Source organism: Pteronotus mesoamericanus, unplaced genomic scaffold (genome assembly GCF_021234165.1).
Source record: "Pteronotus mesoamericanus isolate MK-2021 breed Mesoamerican mustached bat unplaced genomic scaffold, CSHL_Meso_final contig_90, whole genome shotgun sequence".
NCBI classification, from domain to species: domain Eukaryota; kingdom Metazoa; phylum Chordata; class Mammalia; order Chiroptera; family Mormoopidae; genus Pteronotus; species Pteronotus mesoamericanus.
The window spans coordinates 41,857,432-41,872,431 of NW_026555277.1; the positions used below are offsets into that span (position 1 = coordinate 41,857,432).

Genomic DNA, 15,000 nt, shown 5'->3' on the forward strand with positions numbered 1-15,000 from the left:
AGAGTGGCCTGGTGGGGGATCCATTAATTTCCACCTTCGTACATGGCACCGCCTGCCAGATCCAGATGTGCTGGTGGTTCACCTGGGAGGCAGTAATCTGGGAGTGAAGAAGTTGTTGGATATTTTAATCCAAATTAAGAAAGATTTAAGATTTATCTAGCAAATGTTCAAGAATGTTACTATAGTGTGGTCCAATATAGTACCCAAAAATTATGGTGCCACTTAATGAAACCTCCACTATGTTATGAATGTGCTTGTGAGGAACATTAATAGACGACTTGGCTCCTTGTGATTCATCATAAGGAGGAGGTATTATCAGCCACATTTCCCTTGTGCCAGAGTCTCCAGGTTTATTTCATCTTGAGAGAGTTCTATTATCAGAGAGTAGCACAGATGTCTTCAACCTTGATTTACTTATTAGTGTTTTGGAGACTTCACTATAACTGGAGAGGGGAACAACAAAATGGGGCGCTTCCGGCCTAAGGCTTGACCCCAAATAGAATCCTTTGTTTGGACACTTTGGATCTGTCATTAAGGTTCTTGTACTTGAAAGAAATCATATAGCTAGTTCATGTCTTAAGGAATAGTTCTTTGAATCAATCAGTGAAGGTTTATACATGCCTTTGGGATGTGTAATGTTAATTTTTCCTGTGTTCAAGTGTAAATCCATTTCCAAATGGAAACTTCTGTTTTATATATGTGAAGTAATGCTTCTAATTTATTTTAAAAGATGCTATCAGAAGAATAAGCCCCACATTTTTACATGCAACTCTTTCTGGTATTTCCCACATAAGTACTTTATAAATCTTCAGTATCAGAAACTTATGTTTCCTTGACAGTCATGCTGTGTACTTTGTTCGTAGTTTCTTTTTGAGACTGGAAAACTTTATCTTGTCATTTGTCCCATATCCCACTTGGATATTTTTGTTCCTGTTCCTAACATACTAACCCGTTTGCAAGGACTCATTTCAGAATGTTTTTGGTAGAGCTGTTAACTGATAATACTGGCCAATGTTAGCTTTGGTTACCATAGCATTAGAGAGTCATGTTTGGTTTCTGATCAGCCCTGTCACCTTCGGTGTCTCCCTCCCCTGTGATTTGAGTGCATGTGTTGAATCTCACAGTCATGTTTCGGATCCCCTAGTAAGCTAACTCAGAGTTTTCCTTTTTTTTAAACCTATCAAATATAGCGTAAAATCATTGGATAGGTAGTAACATATTGGTCTCGCTACACAGCGTTTCATTTCCATTATTGACTTGGGACTTTGATTTTTTTTTTATAGGGAGATGTATTAGGGCCCTAATAAAGTTTAACTTTTTTACTGTATTTTTAAAGCAGAATACAAAAACACTGTCAATTTAGTTTTAGCTATAGCCATATAGTGTATACTAACCAAAACCATACTTTTAAAACGGATTTTACATTTACAGAACAGAATAAAACTAATTTCTTCAAAACTATAGTTATTGAGGACTCTTTCCATTGTCTGGAAGAGTTACATAGTATTACTTTGAGTTTGTAGATTCATCCCTGCTTTAGTAGTCAGCAAGTAATGAAGGAACAAACCTATTCACATAGCAAAAATAAAATCTAACTGGTGATATGTATTGGAACTTAATACAAAGATCCTTTTTCCTGTTACTGGAGAAGCAAAAGAGAAACTGCTATGTCCATGACTGTGTTTATCTTTTTTGACCAGTTTCATGTACAAGATCCCTAAAAAGTGATGGGTGTGAGTACCAGGTGCGCCATTCGGTGGTGTCTTCACCACCACACCACCCGCCCCTGTCCAACAGGAAGAGAGTTACAAGTTTGGCAGTCCCTTAATCCCAGTTGGAGCTCAGTGTGGAAGTTCTCTTTTGAAGATTGATTTATTTCAGGAGGCTACGTATAATAGATATTATAGTTGATTTATAATTCTGAGTCTTAGACTTTAGGCCTTTAACATACATATAGTATGTTTTCAGTTCATTATACTTTAATAACGATAACGTTGAAGAATGAGTGCTTATCCCCACTTTTATTTTTCATTTACTGATTTTTTTGGGGGGGGTCATCTTTTAAGACAGTCATTGGTTGGAAGCTATCAGGCAAGATACTTGGGGAAATATATTCAATTGAATATTGATGCTGCTTCTATCACATTTCACCTTGCACCTAGGATATATGAATGCCCTTATATGTGATAATTTTGGACAAAGAATTGTACTTTAGCAAGGTCCACAGTAACATACCTGCACCATCTTAATGTGGAATGATGTTTGAGGTTAATATAGTTCATGTGATGTTGTCTAAAGTAACTAAAATGTGCAGCCTTAATTATTGGGTTGTCATACGGTACAACATACCCAGCAGGAGACAGTTGGGTCTTCATTCTTTACTAGAAAATTAAGAATGGCAGCCATGCCTGATACAGAGTTAAAGCTGTGCCTTATACAGAATTTCTCTTGGAAAATCTTCCTAAGTACTGCATTTCTCAACCTCAGAGTTTAATAATGCCATTTTAAGATTTTGTTTCTCACCTCAGTCATAAACAAGGATCAGAAACAGTAAGTTTGGAAGGGTATTATCAACAGACATTTTAAAAACCTGCTTTACTTTTATTAAAATCTTGTTTTAAGATATTAGAATAGAAAACCCTGTAAATGCTGCAGCCGAATGATTTCTGTATTTTCCTTTTGTTCTATATTTAATAATTAGAGAGCAAACAAACACTGAAGAAAAATAAGCTTCTTGTTGAGTAACATTCCTTTTGGGATAGAAGCTAGTAATCGTGACAAGGTTTTCTTGGCTGCCCAGGACTGTTCTCCCTTCTCTGGCCGTCCTGGGTTGACAACTTTGGCTTACAGGAAGCGCCCTTCCAGGATATGGCACCGGGGCACCTGGCTCTTGCAGGTGGACTCGTGCACACGTGTGTGTGCGAGGGTTTGGGCGTCCCGTCTCCAGTCTTGCACACACTCCCTGTGGGGGTTTCTGTCATCTTCAGGATACGGAGCACTATCTTCCAGCCCTGGCAGTCAGTAGATTACAAGTGCAGATGCGCTGAGGGCTCGGTGTGCTACATGTTAAAACCTTATCTGCCACAGTAACACAAAACAATAATGATAAAATGTTGAAAGCTTTAAAAAAAAAAAGTTTTCATGGAATTTAACAATGGATTTTAGTTATTTTTTTAACCAACAGATGAAAGGAGGGAGAAGCTAATTAATTTGGCTTCCTGTTGTTTTTCCAATAGGATACCTACAACATTGTAGATTATTAAATTATCCTCTTTCACACGATAATTTTAAGGAATGACTTTGATTCTCACCCATTTTTAAATGCTGGAATTTTACTGTCTTTCAGATTAAGTGATCTGTGTACCAGTAGCATCTTTCGGCCTCTATGATTACAGTAGTTGAATGATTTTGTAGCATCATTTCTTTTTTGAAGTAGTTACTACTTTTGTATCCTGTTTTAATAAGATTCCTCCACGTTTGAAGCTTGATTTTTTTTTTTTTTTGATGTAAACTAATTTAAACCTTTCTTTGTGGTGTGTGTTTATTTTCAAGAAGTGTAAGCCTGCCCATGACTTTCTTTAAACTTCCTTATTGTGGTTACAGAAACTTTCCAGGGCTTACTAAGGAGTTAAGTTTTAAATTCTGATAGTGTTTAAAAAGTTAAATTGAGGGAGCACCTGCTTTCTTTGAAAGAAAGTTCCATAGCCTGCACAGAGCCTGCAGTAGTGTTAGAAGCTCACATATTCATAAACTATAAATAAAAGCCTTTTGTAAGCAGCTTAATGAATGTGCTTCTTTTGCGCTTAATAGCATGAATCAGGTGCCTTTGCTGGTATAGTTGTGTGAAATGTCCCTCCTATTTCAGAGACTGACCTATACTTTTTGTTTCGTTTTTATTATACAAGGAAATAGGGGCTTGATCCAGTGATCCATATGGGTTTGATACGGCTTCTGAGTAGACGGTCAGCAAGCTGCTGCTGGGACTGCTTAGCCTCCATGGTTTGCTCTCTAGCCTAAACGCCAGACCAAAGACCGTTAACATGGGTCTGAGCGAGAAAGATCCCAAGTAAAAATGCTGGGCAAGGGATTCACTTTCACTAGTTAGAGGTGAAGTAGAAAAGTTACTCTTTGGTTAACTTGTATTTGAGTTATAGGAAGGTAATGATCATTATTAAGTACTGTTAAAAGATAAATAGAACTGATTTTCTTAAGTTTTGAAAGATTGTTTTAAATCAGGCATAGTATAATGCACATTGACGATACTGGCCTAAATTATCCATTGACTTATCACATCCGTTCATAGAGTATTGGTTTGCCTAGGAAAAAAACTGTCTTACTTCCTAAGGGTTAAGTTTAGTGATCAGATCCTCACATTTAAATTAGGTTTTGCTTAGGACTGTTTCTCAAAATCTTAGCTGCCTTTTCAATGGCTCCTAATTCTGTGAAACCTGCCCCCTCGTGGGCAAAGGTCCGTGTGCCCGGACTGGGGAGGCATGCCTGTTTGTCCTGAGCTCCTGATCCAAGGGTCATTCTAGCAGGTATAAATCATATTAAAATGCATCTTAAGACGTTCAAGCAAAAAAATTGTTAGAGAAGTGATCCAGCAGAAGAGAATCTTCTACCACATTTTTTTTGTCGCTTCTATAAACAATCTCCTGAAGAGTCAATGTTCATTGAATTTTGAATTTTAATGTGGGCTTTCTTTTTTGGTGTTCACATTTCAGATCTTAATTATAATTCTTTTAGAAGTGATGGATTTGGAGTATTCAGACCTGCTGTGTAATAAGGTCTCTGTGCGATAGAGGAAAGGACTGTCTATCTCGGCATTTCTAGCCTCCTCCGATGAACTGTGACCTTTATAGAAAGCCAGGCAGCTGCCACCTCCGCTTGCGTCCCATTCTGAGTGTTAATGGCTTTAGCTGGAGACGTATTCGAAAGGACTTACTTGGTGCTATATAGTAGCATTTGCCTTAATGTATTTATAAGAGAAACTGTGTTTTTAAAAACGGGAATCTGAAACATTAGCCTAAGTGAAACTTGACCATTTTATGTAATTTAACAAAGTTGTTTGATGTGTTTGTGTGTGAAAAATCCAGGCTAGCTATAAAGAGACTTAAGCCTTTTTTAGCTCAGATAACTTCCTGATCAAAGGTTCAGGTAAATGGAACCCTTTCACTGCTGCATACGATTGACCACACATTTGAGTACCTAACCATATTCATATCATTTGGGTCCCCAGTCTCTGGGGGGAATGTCCTATCTCAAAGGAACCATAAAACTTCATTTAGGATATAATAAGCTCTTTTAGAAACAAGTTTTAAAATTCTTTAATGCATATTTATAAAATAGGGACTTGATGAGATACCATCTTCACTAGTCATTATTTTGTAAATCACCCTTTGGGCACAAAATTCTAAACTCTTGTAGACATTAGCCTTCTTGCTCTCTTTTAAATATTTTTATTCAGCCTAAAGTCTGTTCAGATGAACAGATAAATCTAAGTCATATTGAGTCTTTGAAAGGTTCCCATGAAATCAGAGTTAACTCCCTGGTATGTTCTATTATGTATACTTTGTAAGTGAAGAAAGACGTTACTTTTTCACACATCCTCATTTGAGGTAGACTGACTTGTTCTGCAAATTGCCATGAATGTCAAAATTCTTGATTAAGAAAACACCCTCAGTTAAGGACCAGTAACGTTTGGGAAGCCCGTAAGACTACCCTCACTCTGACACCGGTAGCAGAACTGGGGGTCCCTAAGCCCCCCCTCAGGTCTGATAGTTCTCTTGGACTCACAGAACTTACTGAAAGCTGTTATATTCAGAGTTATGGCTTATTACAGATAAAGGATTAAAATCGGCTAAGGGAAGAGATGCATGAGGCAGCCTAGAAAGTTCCAGGAATGAGGTTTCTAGTTGTCCTCTCCCTGTGAGTAAAGGAAGCTTTTTGAAGCCTCAGTGTCTAGAGTTTCCACTGGGGCTTGGTCACACAGACTTGAGACTGCCCGTATGGCAGGCCCGCACCTCCAGCCCGCCGGAGGCTGAGCTGTTGTGCGTGGCCCAAAGACCCTACCGCAGACCACATCGTTAGACTATCTGGTGTGGCCCAAGGCCCCCCAAGTAAACAAAGCAGGGCATTCCAAGGGCTTAGAGATCACCCCGAGGAGGCAGGGACAAAGGCCCGAGCTCTCTTTTGGTAAGGTAATTTCTTTGCTACCCAGGACCATTTTGTTTGAACTTTAAAAAAATACCTGAATACAAAAATAAAAAAGGTGTGATTTTAAAAGATTGGGCTCTGCCAGAAACTTCCTGCCTGGTAGTGTAATTTCAGGATGAGAAGGGCAATGAGGAGCATTGGAACAGCAGGCACGTGCCTACGTGCACGTCAGATGGCCTGCTGTTCATTTTACAAACTAGGAATTGTGGGGGGTCCTATATTTGAGGTTTTTAGTTGTATTTTTTGTTTGTTTGTTTGTTTTTGCAATAGGGAATAGATTGGAAACCTAATTCTGGTTTGTATATTCAGAGGGGCAGGTTGTTACTGAAACAACTTACCATTTATTCCACCTTGTGTTCATTAAGGTGTTATAATAAATTTTCCTCAGATTTAATTGTAGTTTGCATTTTTTTCTGATTTTTTTGCATTTGTTTTGAGAAACCAAAATTATAAGTCAGTTTTCACCTCCCTGACAAAAATGACAAACCAAAACAAGTCAGAGATTGAATTATAATAATATTTCCCTGTACAAATTTGGCTGTCTCACTGGGTACAGGACTGGTATCTTTTAAACATCTGACTGCGAAAGGGCTTAGCACTGAATTGTGGTAGCTACTCAGACTGAATTGAGTAAATGATAGCATTGACAGTTTTGAAAACAGTGGTGTTAAATATCTCACTCTGTTCCCTTTTGAACACCCTTACCAATGCACTCCCCTTCAAGACAATAGAGTTTTAGAAGTTTAGTCTTCTGATTTACAGGCAGTAGAGATATTGTTCAGATTTTTCATTTGGTTTAATACAACCTCCTTATTTACTTTGCAGCTCATATGTAATTGTAGGCAGTTTCAATAATTCTTCTTCTATATCCCAGCACAATGTAAAAAAAAAGGAAGGTTACAAAAGAGCACATCCTAAGGACTTCTAACCACCTGGGGCCTTCAAGTCGTTTTGCTCCAGGACTCTTCCTGGAAGGTAACTAATTCCGTTGGCTTCAGGAAATCCTTGCTCAGCAGTTTCCACTTGTGTGTACAGTGTTCAGTGTGGAGTATACTGAGGATTATACAGTCCCTCCCTTTGGAAGAGTATGCTTTTAAACTGGTAACTACGGTAAGGACTTTTAAGAAAGATTCTATTGTGCTGGTGTTTGGGGAATTACGGTTAATAGAGGAAAGATAATTTGTAGGGATTAGTCTTAACCATATTTAACAATAGACATGGAATCTGATATTCAGGAATTGAACTCTTGTTTAGAATGACTAGAGACTGTTAATGGAAGAGGCAGAGCTGGTTATGGAAAAAAGCAGTACCATCCAGCAGGAAGGTAGAGCACCCAAGGTATTTGCAGGCCCTTCATAGGTTGTGATTAGCATAACTCAGGTATTGTAGCAAATGTAGATCATAATCTTAGGAATGAGATGGGGTGTGATGACAAGGCCAGCAAGTAGAAGTTTACAGTAGCAACAAAATATCTGGTAAAAACAAGAACTACAGATGGGTTACAGCTGTGTTTAACCCCCCCCCCCCCCATTATCATCCCCCTCAGGAGCCTTTTTAGACAATTTTTTCTTAGTCATCACCCCCCTTCCCCATGAAATGTTAATACCATAGATTATACTGTATATCTGCCTCTGTACTGTATTTATATCTCTACATAAAAAGAGGAAGATTTTTCTTCACCTCCTAAAAGCCAATTTTCATCAACTAGAGCAGCAATGTCGCAGGCATTAGAATGTGCGTGGTTTAGACAGTGGCCAAAACCGGGCTAGAACCCAGAGGAGGCAAGAACTAAAGAGATGAGAGTTTCAAAGGTCACCTGAGGTTTGGGGTTAGGAAAAGAGGTGAATGCGTGGACCTTTCCTTCGCCAAGAACAGAGCTTAGCCGGAGAACCAAAACAAAAGGAAAGTAGAAAAGGCAGTGCCTGGGCTTAGACTCATTCAAGTTCAGACGACAGACGGATGAAAGCTTAAAGGCGCCTGGTCCTTCGAGGGGATCTGGAAGAGGCAAGTTGTCTTGCTGAGGAGGATTGGTTCTTTTGAAGGTTAGGGAATCAGTCATGTAATTAAAAGGGTCTGGATTTTGTTCCAAAGGAGAGAAGAGAGAGTGGGAGACTCCCATCTGTGGTGTCAGTCTTTGAAAATGTTCTGAGGACTTTCTGTGTTTGTGGGAAGATGGTAAAAGAGGGCTCAGGGCATTTAGAATGATTCAAAAGCATTAACGATTTTGGTTCAGTTACGGCAGGAGAGGCCTTCGGAGTTCGAAGTCCTGGGGATCGGACCGAATGTGAGAGGGGCCACCGTGGCAGTGGCAGGCAGTCTGCGTACAGGCCTGTAAGAGATATGCACAGAGTTGGGGCCTTGGGAACTTGCTCGCTGGGAGCAGGAGTGGTAGAAAGAGGTTGAAGGTGCGAGAAGAAATGAGTGGAGACCTGAATTGGTGAATTCGGGAAGGTTGCTGGTCATCTTGGTGTCCAAAGCGGGACATGAATAAAGAGGTGGTCAGAAAGGAAAATAAAGAAAAATTGAGTGGAGCGAGTCTAGAGGTGATGCAGTAGCTGGTAAGTTCCTGAGTACACTCTGGAAAAGGCAGATATTAAGCAGCTGGGATGTAAAAAATAAGACCTCAGTTTTCACTGGGGAAATGTGGTTGGCCTCTAGCTTCACAACTCTTAGCTCCAGAGCAGAGGTTGTCTGAGTCAACACTTTTCTCAGAAATACAAAATAAGCTGAAATACTTTGGTAAAATCAAAGTGAATTCTGGAAAGTATACCCAATATGGATTTATATGTTAATAATCAACCAAATGTATGATGAACTGCCTGTGTGTGAACCCTCTAGGGTGGATACTGCTTGGGCTCTCCTCAGCAAGGTCTTTCTAGCAGAAAGAGGGAGACCCTTATGGGTAGAACTGGTGAACACATGGCGTCTATTGTTGGGCTCTTCCTGTGTATCAGCAGTGTCCTTCGGACAGACTGACAGAGGACACACCTCAGGAAAACCTGGCCGTGTGAGACACCGTCTGTACTAATTTTCCAAGTCAGAAAAAAACAAAGAGTTCTGTGGTGAAAACAAGAGAAAGGGGACCCCAAAAAACCCCAAAACTGTAGACTCTTTTTGAAACCTATGACACCTGAGAACACCAAATGTCATTCGTAAAGGCCGAGGAAAGCTCTCAGAGTAATGTGTGTGTGGGCCAGCTTCTGGGAGAAGACACCGTTACTAATCAAAAAGAAAAACGGGGTGACCAGACCAGCTTATAGAAAGAATGGCGAGAGTTGTGATCAGATGGGACAACACTGAAGAGCGTGTGGGGAGCCGGCTGTGGTGTAGTTTGGGCTGCACAGCAACTGTGCCTTGGGACCGGAAGTGTCTTGTAAAGGATGGGAACGTGAGTGGTGAGATTTTGGGTGTGTTTCTGCAAACAGACCAAAGGGGCTTTTTCACCGATGAGTGGAACTCAATGTCAAGATGATAAAAAAATAATATAGCTCAAAGTGGAAGCATACTTTCTGTTAGTCTGAAGTGATTCTTTATTCATTGTGGACAATAAAGGTTAAATATACTTAGAGTAATTCCCCATATAGTACTCTACCATCAAACATAATTGAAATCAAAATACCATTTATGCATTTGCTGATTTAGGACCTTAAGTAAAGAGGTAGATTAAATTAGGTAGAGCTGCCGTGACTCCTTGGCTTGGCAGAGTGGACTAATTTAGTTAGTGTCCCACAGGGTCCAGTGGCACAGCCTCTCGTATCATCTAAGCTGGGTACTTGAGGTGCACCCACGACGTGGGGCCGTGTGCACCCCACTCCTGCAGCCAAATCTTGATTGCTGTTGGCAAGTTGATGGGATTTACTCAGGCTTATGAGCTGCAGGGACTGGCAGTGACCGCTGACCGCCACCCTCCTACCACCATGGAGGGGAGCCTACTCCACAGAGCAGGACTTCAACAGGGCTCTGGTCCCTGCTGAGTCTGCCCCTCAGACTGTCGCTTATGGAAGTGCTTGGGTGGTGGTGCTCCGAAGTGGTCCATAGCTGTCCACTGGATGTGCAGGCTAAGGTCAGCCACCCACTTTGTTCCGCCCAGGGCCACCCAAGTACGCTACAGAGCAATCTGCAGTTGGCTACCACTCGCGGTGGGCTTGGAGGTGCCCAGATGAGTGCACGCTGTGAACCAGGGCCGGCTGCTTTGCTGTTTATGCTGGGTCTCGGGCAACTGAGCAAGAGGCACAGGGCACACTGAGGCCAGGTGCTCTGTTTGGGGGAATTTGGGAGAATCTGAAGCGTGAATCAAGAAAAGCCATTAGCATAGAAAAGCTCCTGGAAATAGGTTGGGTGGGCCCTGAAAGCTGGTTGGGGTGGAGCCTCAAGGAATCATGACAGGGGGGCAAACCGTATTAGCCAGGTTGAGGGGTCTCAGGGCACCCGCCTGCCGGCTCTGTGGCTCTGTGAGGGGGAGCACTCAGAAAAGGAACAGTGGCCTCTGCCAGCGCCTTTGTCTAGGAGAAGGCCGCCCCCACAGCTCTCGCCCTGACGCTGGACAGTTCAGTTCCTCTCCATGTTTCTGATGCCTGTCAACCTGCTGCCCCCATGCTGGGGCTCAGAGGGAGAGAGTCCAAGTCAGTGCGCGAGCCCTTTAGGAGGAACTGCCTGAGGTTCCCGCAGTTTCTGTCTTCCACAGCTTCAATCACTGCTGCTTTTTTGAGCCAGAAATTCTGGGGACTCACCTCCTGGCACTGGAACCCTGGTGTGGGGCTGGGACCCCTCGCTCCTGAGATAGCCCTCTCGATTTTTATCCACCCCTCCTGCCAGTCTGGATGTAGTTTCTTCTTTGACTCTGTAGTTGTAGGACTTCCATTCAGCTTGATTTCTGACAGTCTGAATGATGGTTGTTCTGTAGTTTATTTGCAATTTGGATGTGGTTATGTGAGGAGGCAAGCCCTGCTTACCTATGCAGCCATCTCCAAAGGAAGCCTGTCCTTTCTCCTGTTTTTGAAGGTTCCTGTGAAAGAAATAGAAGCTTGGGAAATCAGCGTTTGTGCCTTTTTCTCCTGCAGGTCCCAGTAGGGATGGCACAATCAGTGAGGACACCATCCGAGCTTCTCTCATCTCAGCGGTCAGTGACAAACTGAGATGGCGGATGAAGGAGGAGATGGACCGTGCCCAGGCAGAGCTCAACGCCTTGAAACGAACAGAGGAAGACCTGAAAAAAGGTCACCAGAAGCTGGAAGAGATGGTTACGCGTTTAGATCAAGAAGTAGTAAGTAACTTACTGAATAGTTGCAATTTTTAGATTGAATTATAGGCAGGGCAGTGTGTTCTGTGCTACCTTGTTACACTGGACATTGTGGGGTATAGGCAGAGTTCAGAAAATTATGCATGTCTTTTTCAGCTTTTGAATATAGCTTCTCTACAGCTTTGTTTAAAATGGAGCCTGTATTTGATCTTTGGAAGTTAGATGGTATTTAGAACATTTTTTTTTGCTTGCTCCTTCACCCTGGGGGCTGATGTTTTGACCCAAAGGAGCACTGGTTTTTTGAGTACTTGATTTTGCCATTACCAAGAAATAAGAATTGCAGAGAGCGCCTAGACGTGGTGAAGGCCTGCAGCCCCCGGGGCAGACTTCAGAGTTGGCCTTCTTGTTTCCAAGTGTTGCTTGAGCTGTACTTAAAGTATCTTCATTGAGCCCTTCCAGCTCAGTAGTCCAAAGTATATGGGTGACTTAAGAGCTACATGTAAATGTAGTGTTTGCAGCCTTTAGTTCTTAAGCTTTCTCACACTATCAGGCTGCTGTGCCCTGAATAGTCAGCGTAAGTCAGCCCTGTGACTTCAGCTGTGAAGTAGAAGCACTAGCATAATTTGAGTGCCGGCTTCACTCTCTGCTATTGTTCCCGTGAGGGAGAATGTATTATAATAAATGTGCATTTTCGATGAAAGGGTTAAGAGTTACTGAGTGTTTGAGGACTTTGGGGAAAGTGACTTGCTATGTGCACATTCATCTTACAAAATGATTCTAGTGTAAAGTGAGCTTCCCAGTAGCCAACTATTTTCAAAAGTTCAGGAAAACGACACCAGTACAACTCGGAACCTGCAACTACCACCCGTGATATCTTGCAACTATTCAAGTTCAAGTATTCAAGTGTTCAGGGTTCTGTGTGTTGAATCCTCTATAGACTGGAAAGAGCTATTCCTCTGTGGGAGATGCCCACTTGTTTGAAGGAAAGATCCATTCTCTGGTTTTTCATGTAAGGAGCCTTCCAGCTGGAAAGTGTCTTGTCTGATGGTTTAGTTCACAATATCATTTCTCAGTGGTTCGTGACAAACTCGCCATTGCCACTGACAGGGCTCGGCTCAAGGGATTTCCAACATTACCCTGTTCTCACTCAGCACACTTTGGTAGGTAACACCTTTCCCTCTACCATTGACCAGTGTGCTGTCTGAAACATCAGTCTCATCCATAAGTTGTTTAAACATTGCTTTTTTATTAGCAAATCTCTTTCTGCGAAGTTGAGTTGTAGATATCTGATAAGCAGATAGTTGTGTACAATTAGTATAAAGTCATCATGCTTGGACTGTTCTGTTTCAGGCTGAGGTCGATAAAAACATAGAACTTTTGAGAAAGAAGGATGAAGAACTCAGCTCTGCTCTGGAGAAAATGGAAAATCAATCTGAAAACAACGATATCGATGAAGTTATCATTCCCACAGCCCCACTATATAAACAGATCCTAAATCTGTACGCAGAGGAAAATGCTATTGAAGACACTATCTTTTACCTGGGAGAAGCCTTGAGGCGGGGAGTAATAGACCTGGATGTCTTCCTAAAGGTATGTGTTCCTCACTCTGCCCTGCAGGATTTTGGAACTTTGAGAGGCACTGACCTTCAAAACCACAAAGCAAGAGGGTTTGCCTGTAGGGTGGGGGTTAAAATTCCTCATCTTCCCAAAAGAGAGAGAGCAAGTGAGCTCTATGGCTATGAGTAGTGCCTTCCGCCTGCAGAGGCTGAGGATCCGTCCGAGTAGGGGAAGAAAAGGGACTGCATCTCTTCTTACTGCGTAGTGTGCCTGGGGGGGTCAGGAGGTACAATCCGATTTCCATTGGTTCTTTCAGGTCATACAGTCTAAATTGAGATCACCGACTACCCCCCACCCCCATTGTTTTTCTGATAATTTTTCTTAGAGATACATAATTTTAGACATGTTTTCCCAAATCAAACAGCCCTGCCAAGTTTGGGGCTGCCCTGGTACTAAAGCCCTTCAGAATGAAGGTGGTTTCAGGCTTACTGCTGTTGTACAGACATGAAGAAGGGAGCCCGTTAGCCATATTGACCTCCTGCTCCATGCCGGGTCATAAGCAGCCCAGTTTTAGGAACAGCAGTAGCCACCCGGTGGATATTTGGTCCAGCTGTTCTTGGTGCTTCTGTTGGGTCACTTGCTGATCTTGCCTTTCCCACTGCGAGTAAGGGGCCGAAGCAGTCTTGGACCTTGTGCAAGCACAGGAATGACTGGGTGGAGACCAAGAGGGGACTCCGTTTCTGTACACTGTCGCCTGCGTAGGTGGCATAGCCTAGGGACAGATGCACTTGGAGAGGAGGCAAGAAATCTATTCTATTCACTAAGCACCGGACAAAAGCCGGCCTCATGCTGCTCATCCCTGCCCTTCCTAGTCAGGTGAGGACCAACAGTCGTAGTTAGCCGAGTGTTTTGTAACTTTTGTTAGGGTCACAGTACAAGTTTCCCTGGTGTCTTGATAGTCTCAAGATGTAGCTCAAATTCCTGAGCCAGATCCTGCATTATGGTGCTTTTCTTGGGGCGGGGGCGGTGGGGGGAGAGAAGTAAATACAAGGTCTCAGACTACTTTAATACAACCTACGAGCATAAATCGGGTGGAGTTTAAAAAGCCACATGTAATGAAGTACTGCTTTCACAGAAAGGTTGATATGAGTTTAGAATTCTTAGATCCCATCTAGGTTACAAACTGTCTGATACTTCATGCCTCACCAAAGCCATTCTAAATTGTTGAACTTTTTCCCCCCCTCCCAGCATGTACGTCTTCTGTCCCGTAAACAGTTCCAGCTGAGGGCACTAATGCAAAAAGCAAGAAAGACTGCCGGTCTCAGTGACCTCTACTGACTTCTCCGATACCAGCTGGAGATTGCGCTCTTCTTAAAGCATTCTTTTCTTCTCTTCCTTTCTCTGATCAGTAGGTGCCCAGAATAAGTTATTGCAGTTTATCATTCAAGTGTAAAATATTTTGAATCGATAATATATTTTCTGTTTTCTTTTGGTAAAGACTGGCTTTTATTAATGCACTTTCTATCCTCTGTAAACTTTTTGTGCTGAATGTTGGGACTGACTATGCTAAATAAAATTTGTTGCATAATTGTTCTCTTCTTTATTGAACATCCTTAGGAAAAATCCATGAAACCTTAATAAGAAACCTGTCTTTTAATTTAGCAAACAAAGCATAATATCCCATGTAAGTTGAAATTCATCTTTATGTATTCTATAGCATATGAAGTGAATTCTGTTTAATACAGGATATATACATAGAAATCTCAATTTTGAAATAATTGAAATTGAGGGATTTGAGTGACTTTTTCTATGAAAGGTCCTGGTGGCACCCTCCTGCAGTCTCTACCTAAATTTGTTTCCTTTCTAGGCCTGACTGAGCCATGACTGTTTTTATCAAGAAGACAGTGGCAAGTGGCCAAGCTATATACCTAAGAACTTTTTTCAACGAGGCAAGATGGTCTGGCCAATTAAGGAGGAAGATACAATGT

The 15,000-nt window shown here is 42.0% G+C and overlaps 1 protein-coding gene across 1 annotated transcript in view; it reads left to right on the forward strand.

The window, feature by feature from the left end:
• The window catches only part of TSG101 (tumor susceptibility 101), a 39,752-nt gene extending 25,144 nt beyond the window's left edge, over positions 1 to 14,608 (forward strand). The window contains exons 8-10 of the mRNA XM_054586009.1: positions 11,277 to 11,479; positions 12,806 to 13,045; positions 14,261 to 14,608. Of these exons, the coding sequence (XP_054441984.1) occupies positions 11,277 to 11,479; positions 12,806 to 13,045; positions 14,261 to 14,350 (533 nt within the window). The 3' untranslated portion in view covers positions 14,351 to 14,608. The remainder of the gene's footprint in view (positions 1 to 11,276; positions 11,480 to 12,805; positions 13,046 to 14,260) is intronic.
• The last annotated feature ends 392 nt before the right edge of the window (positions 14,609 to 15,000 follow it).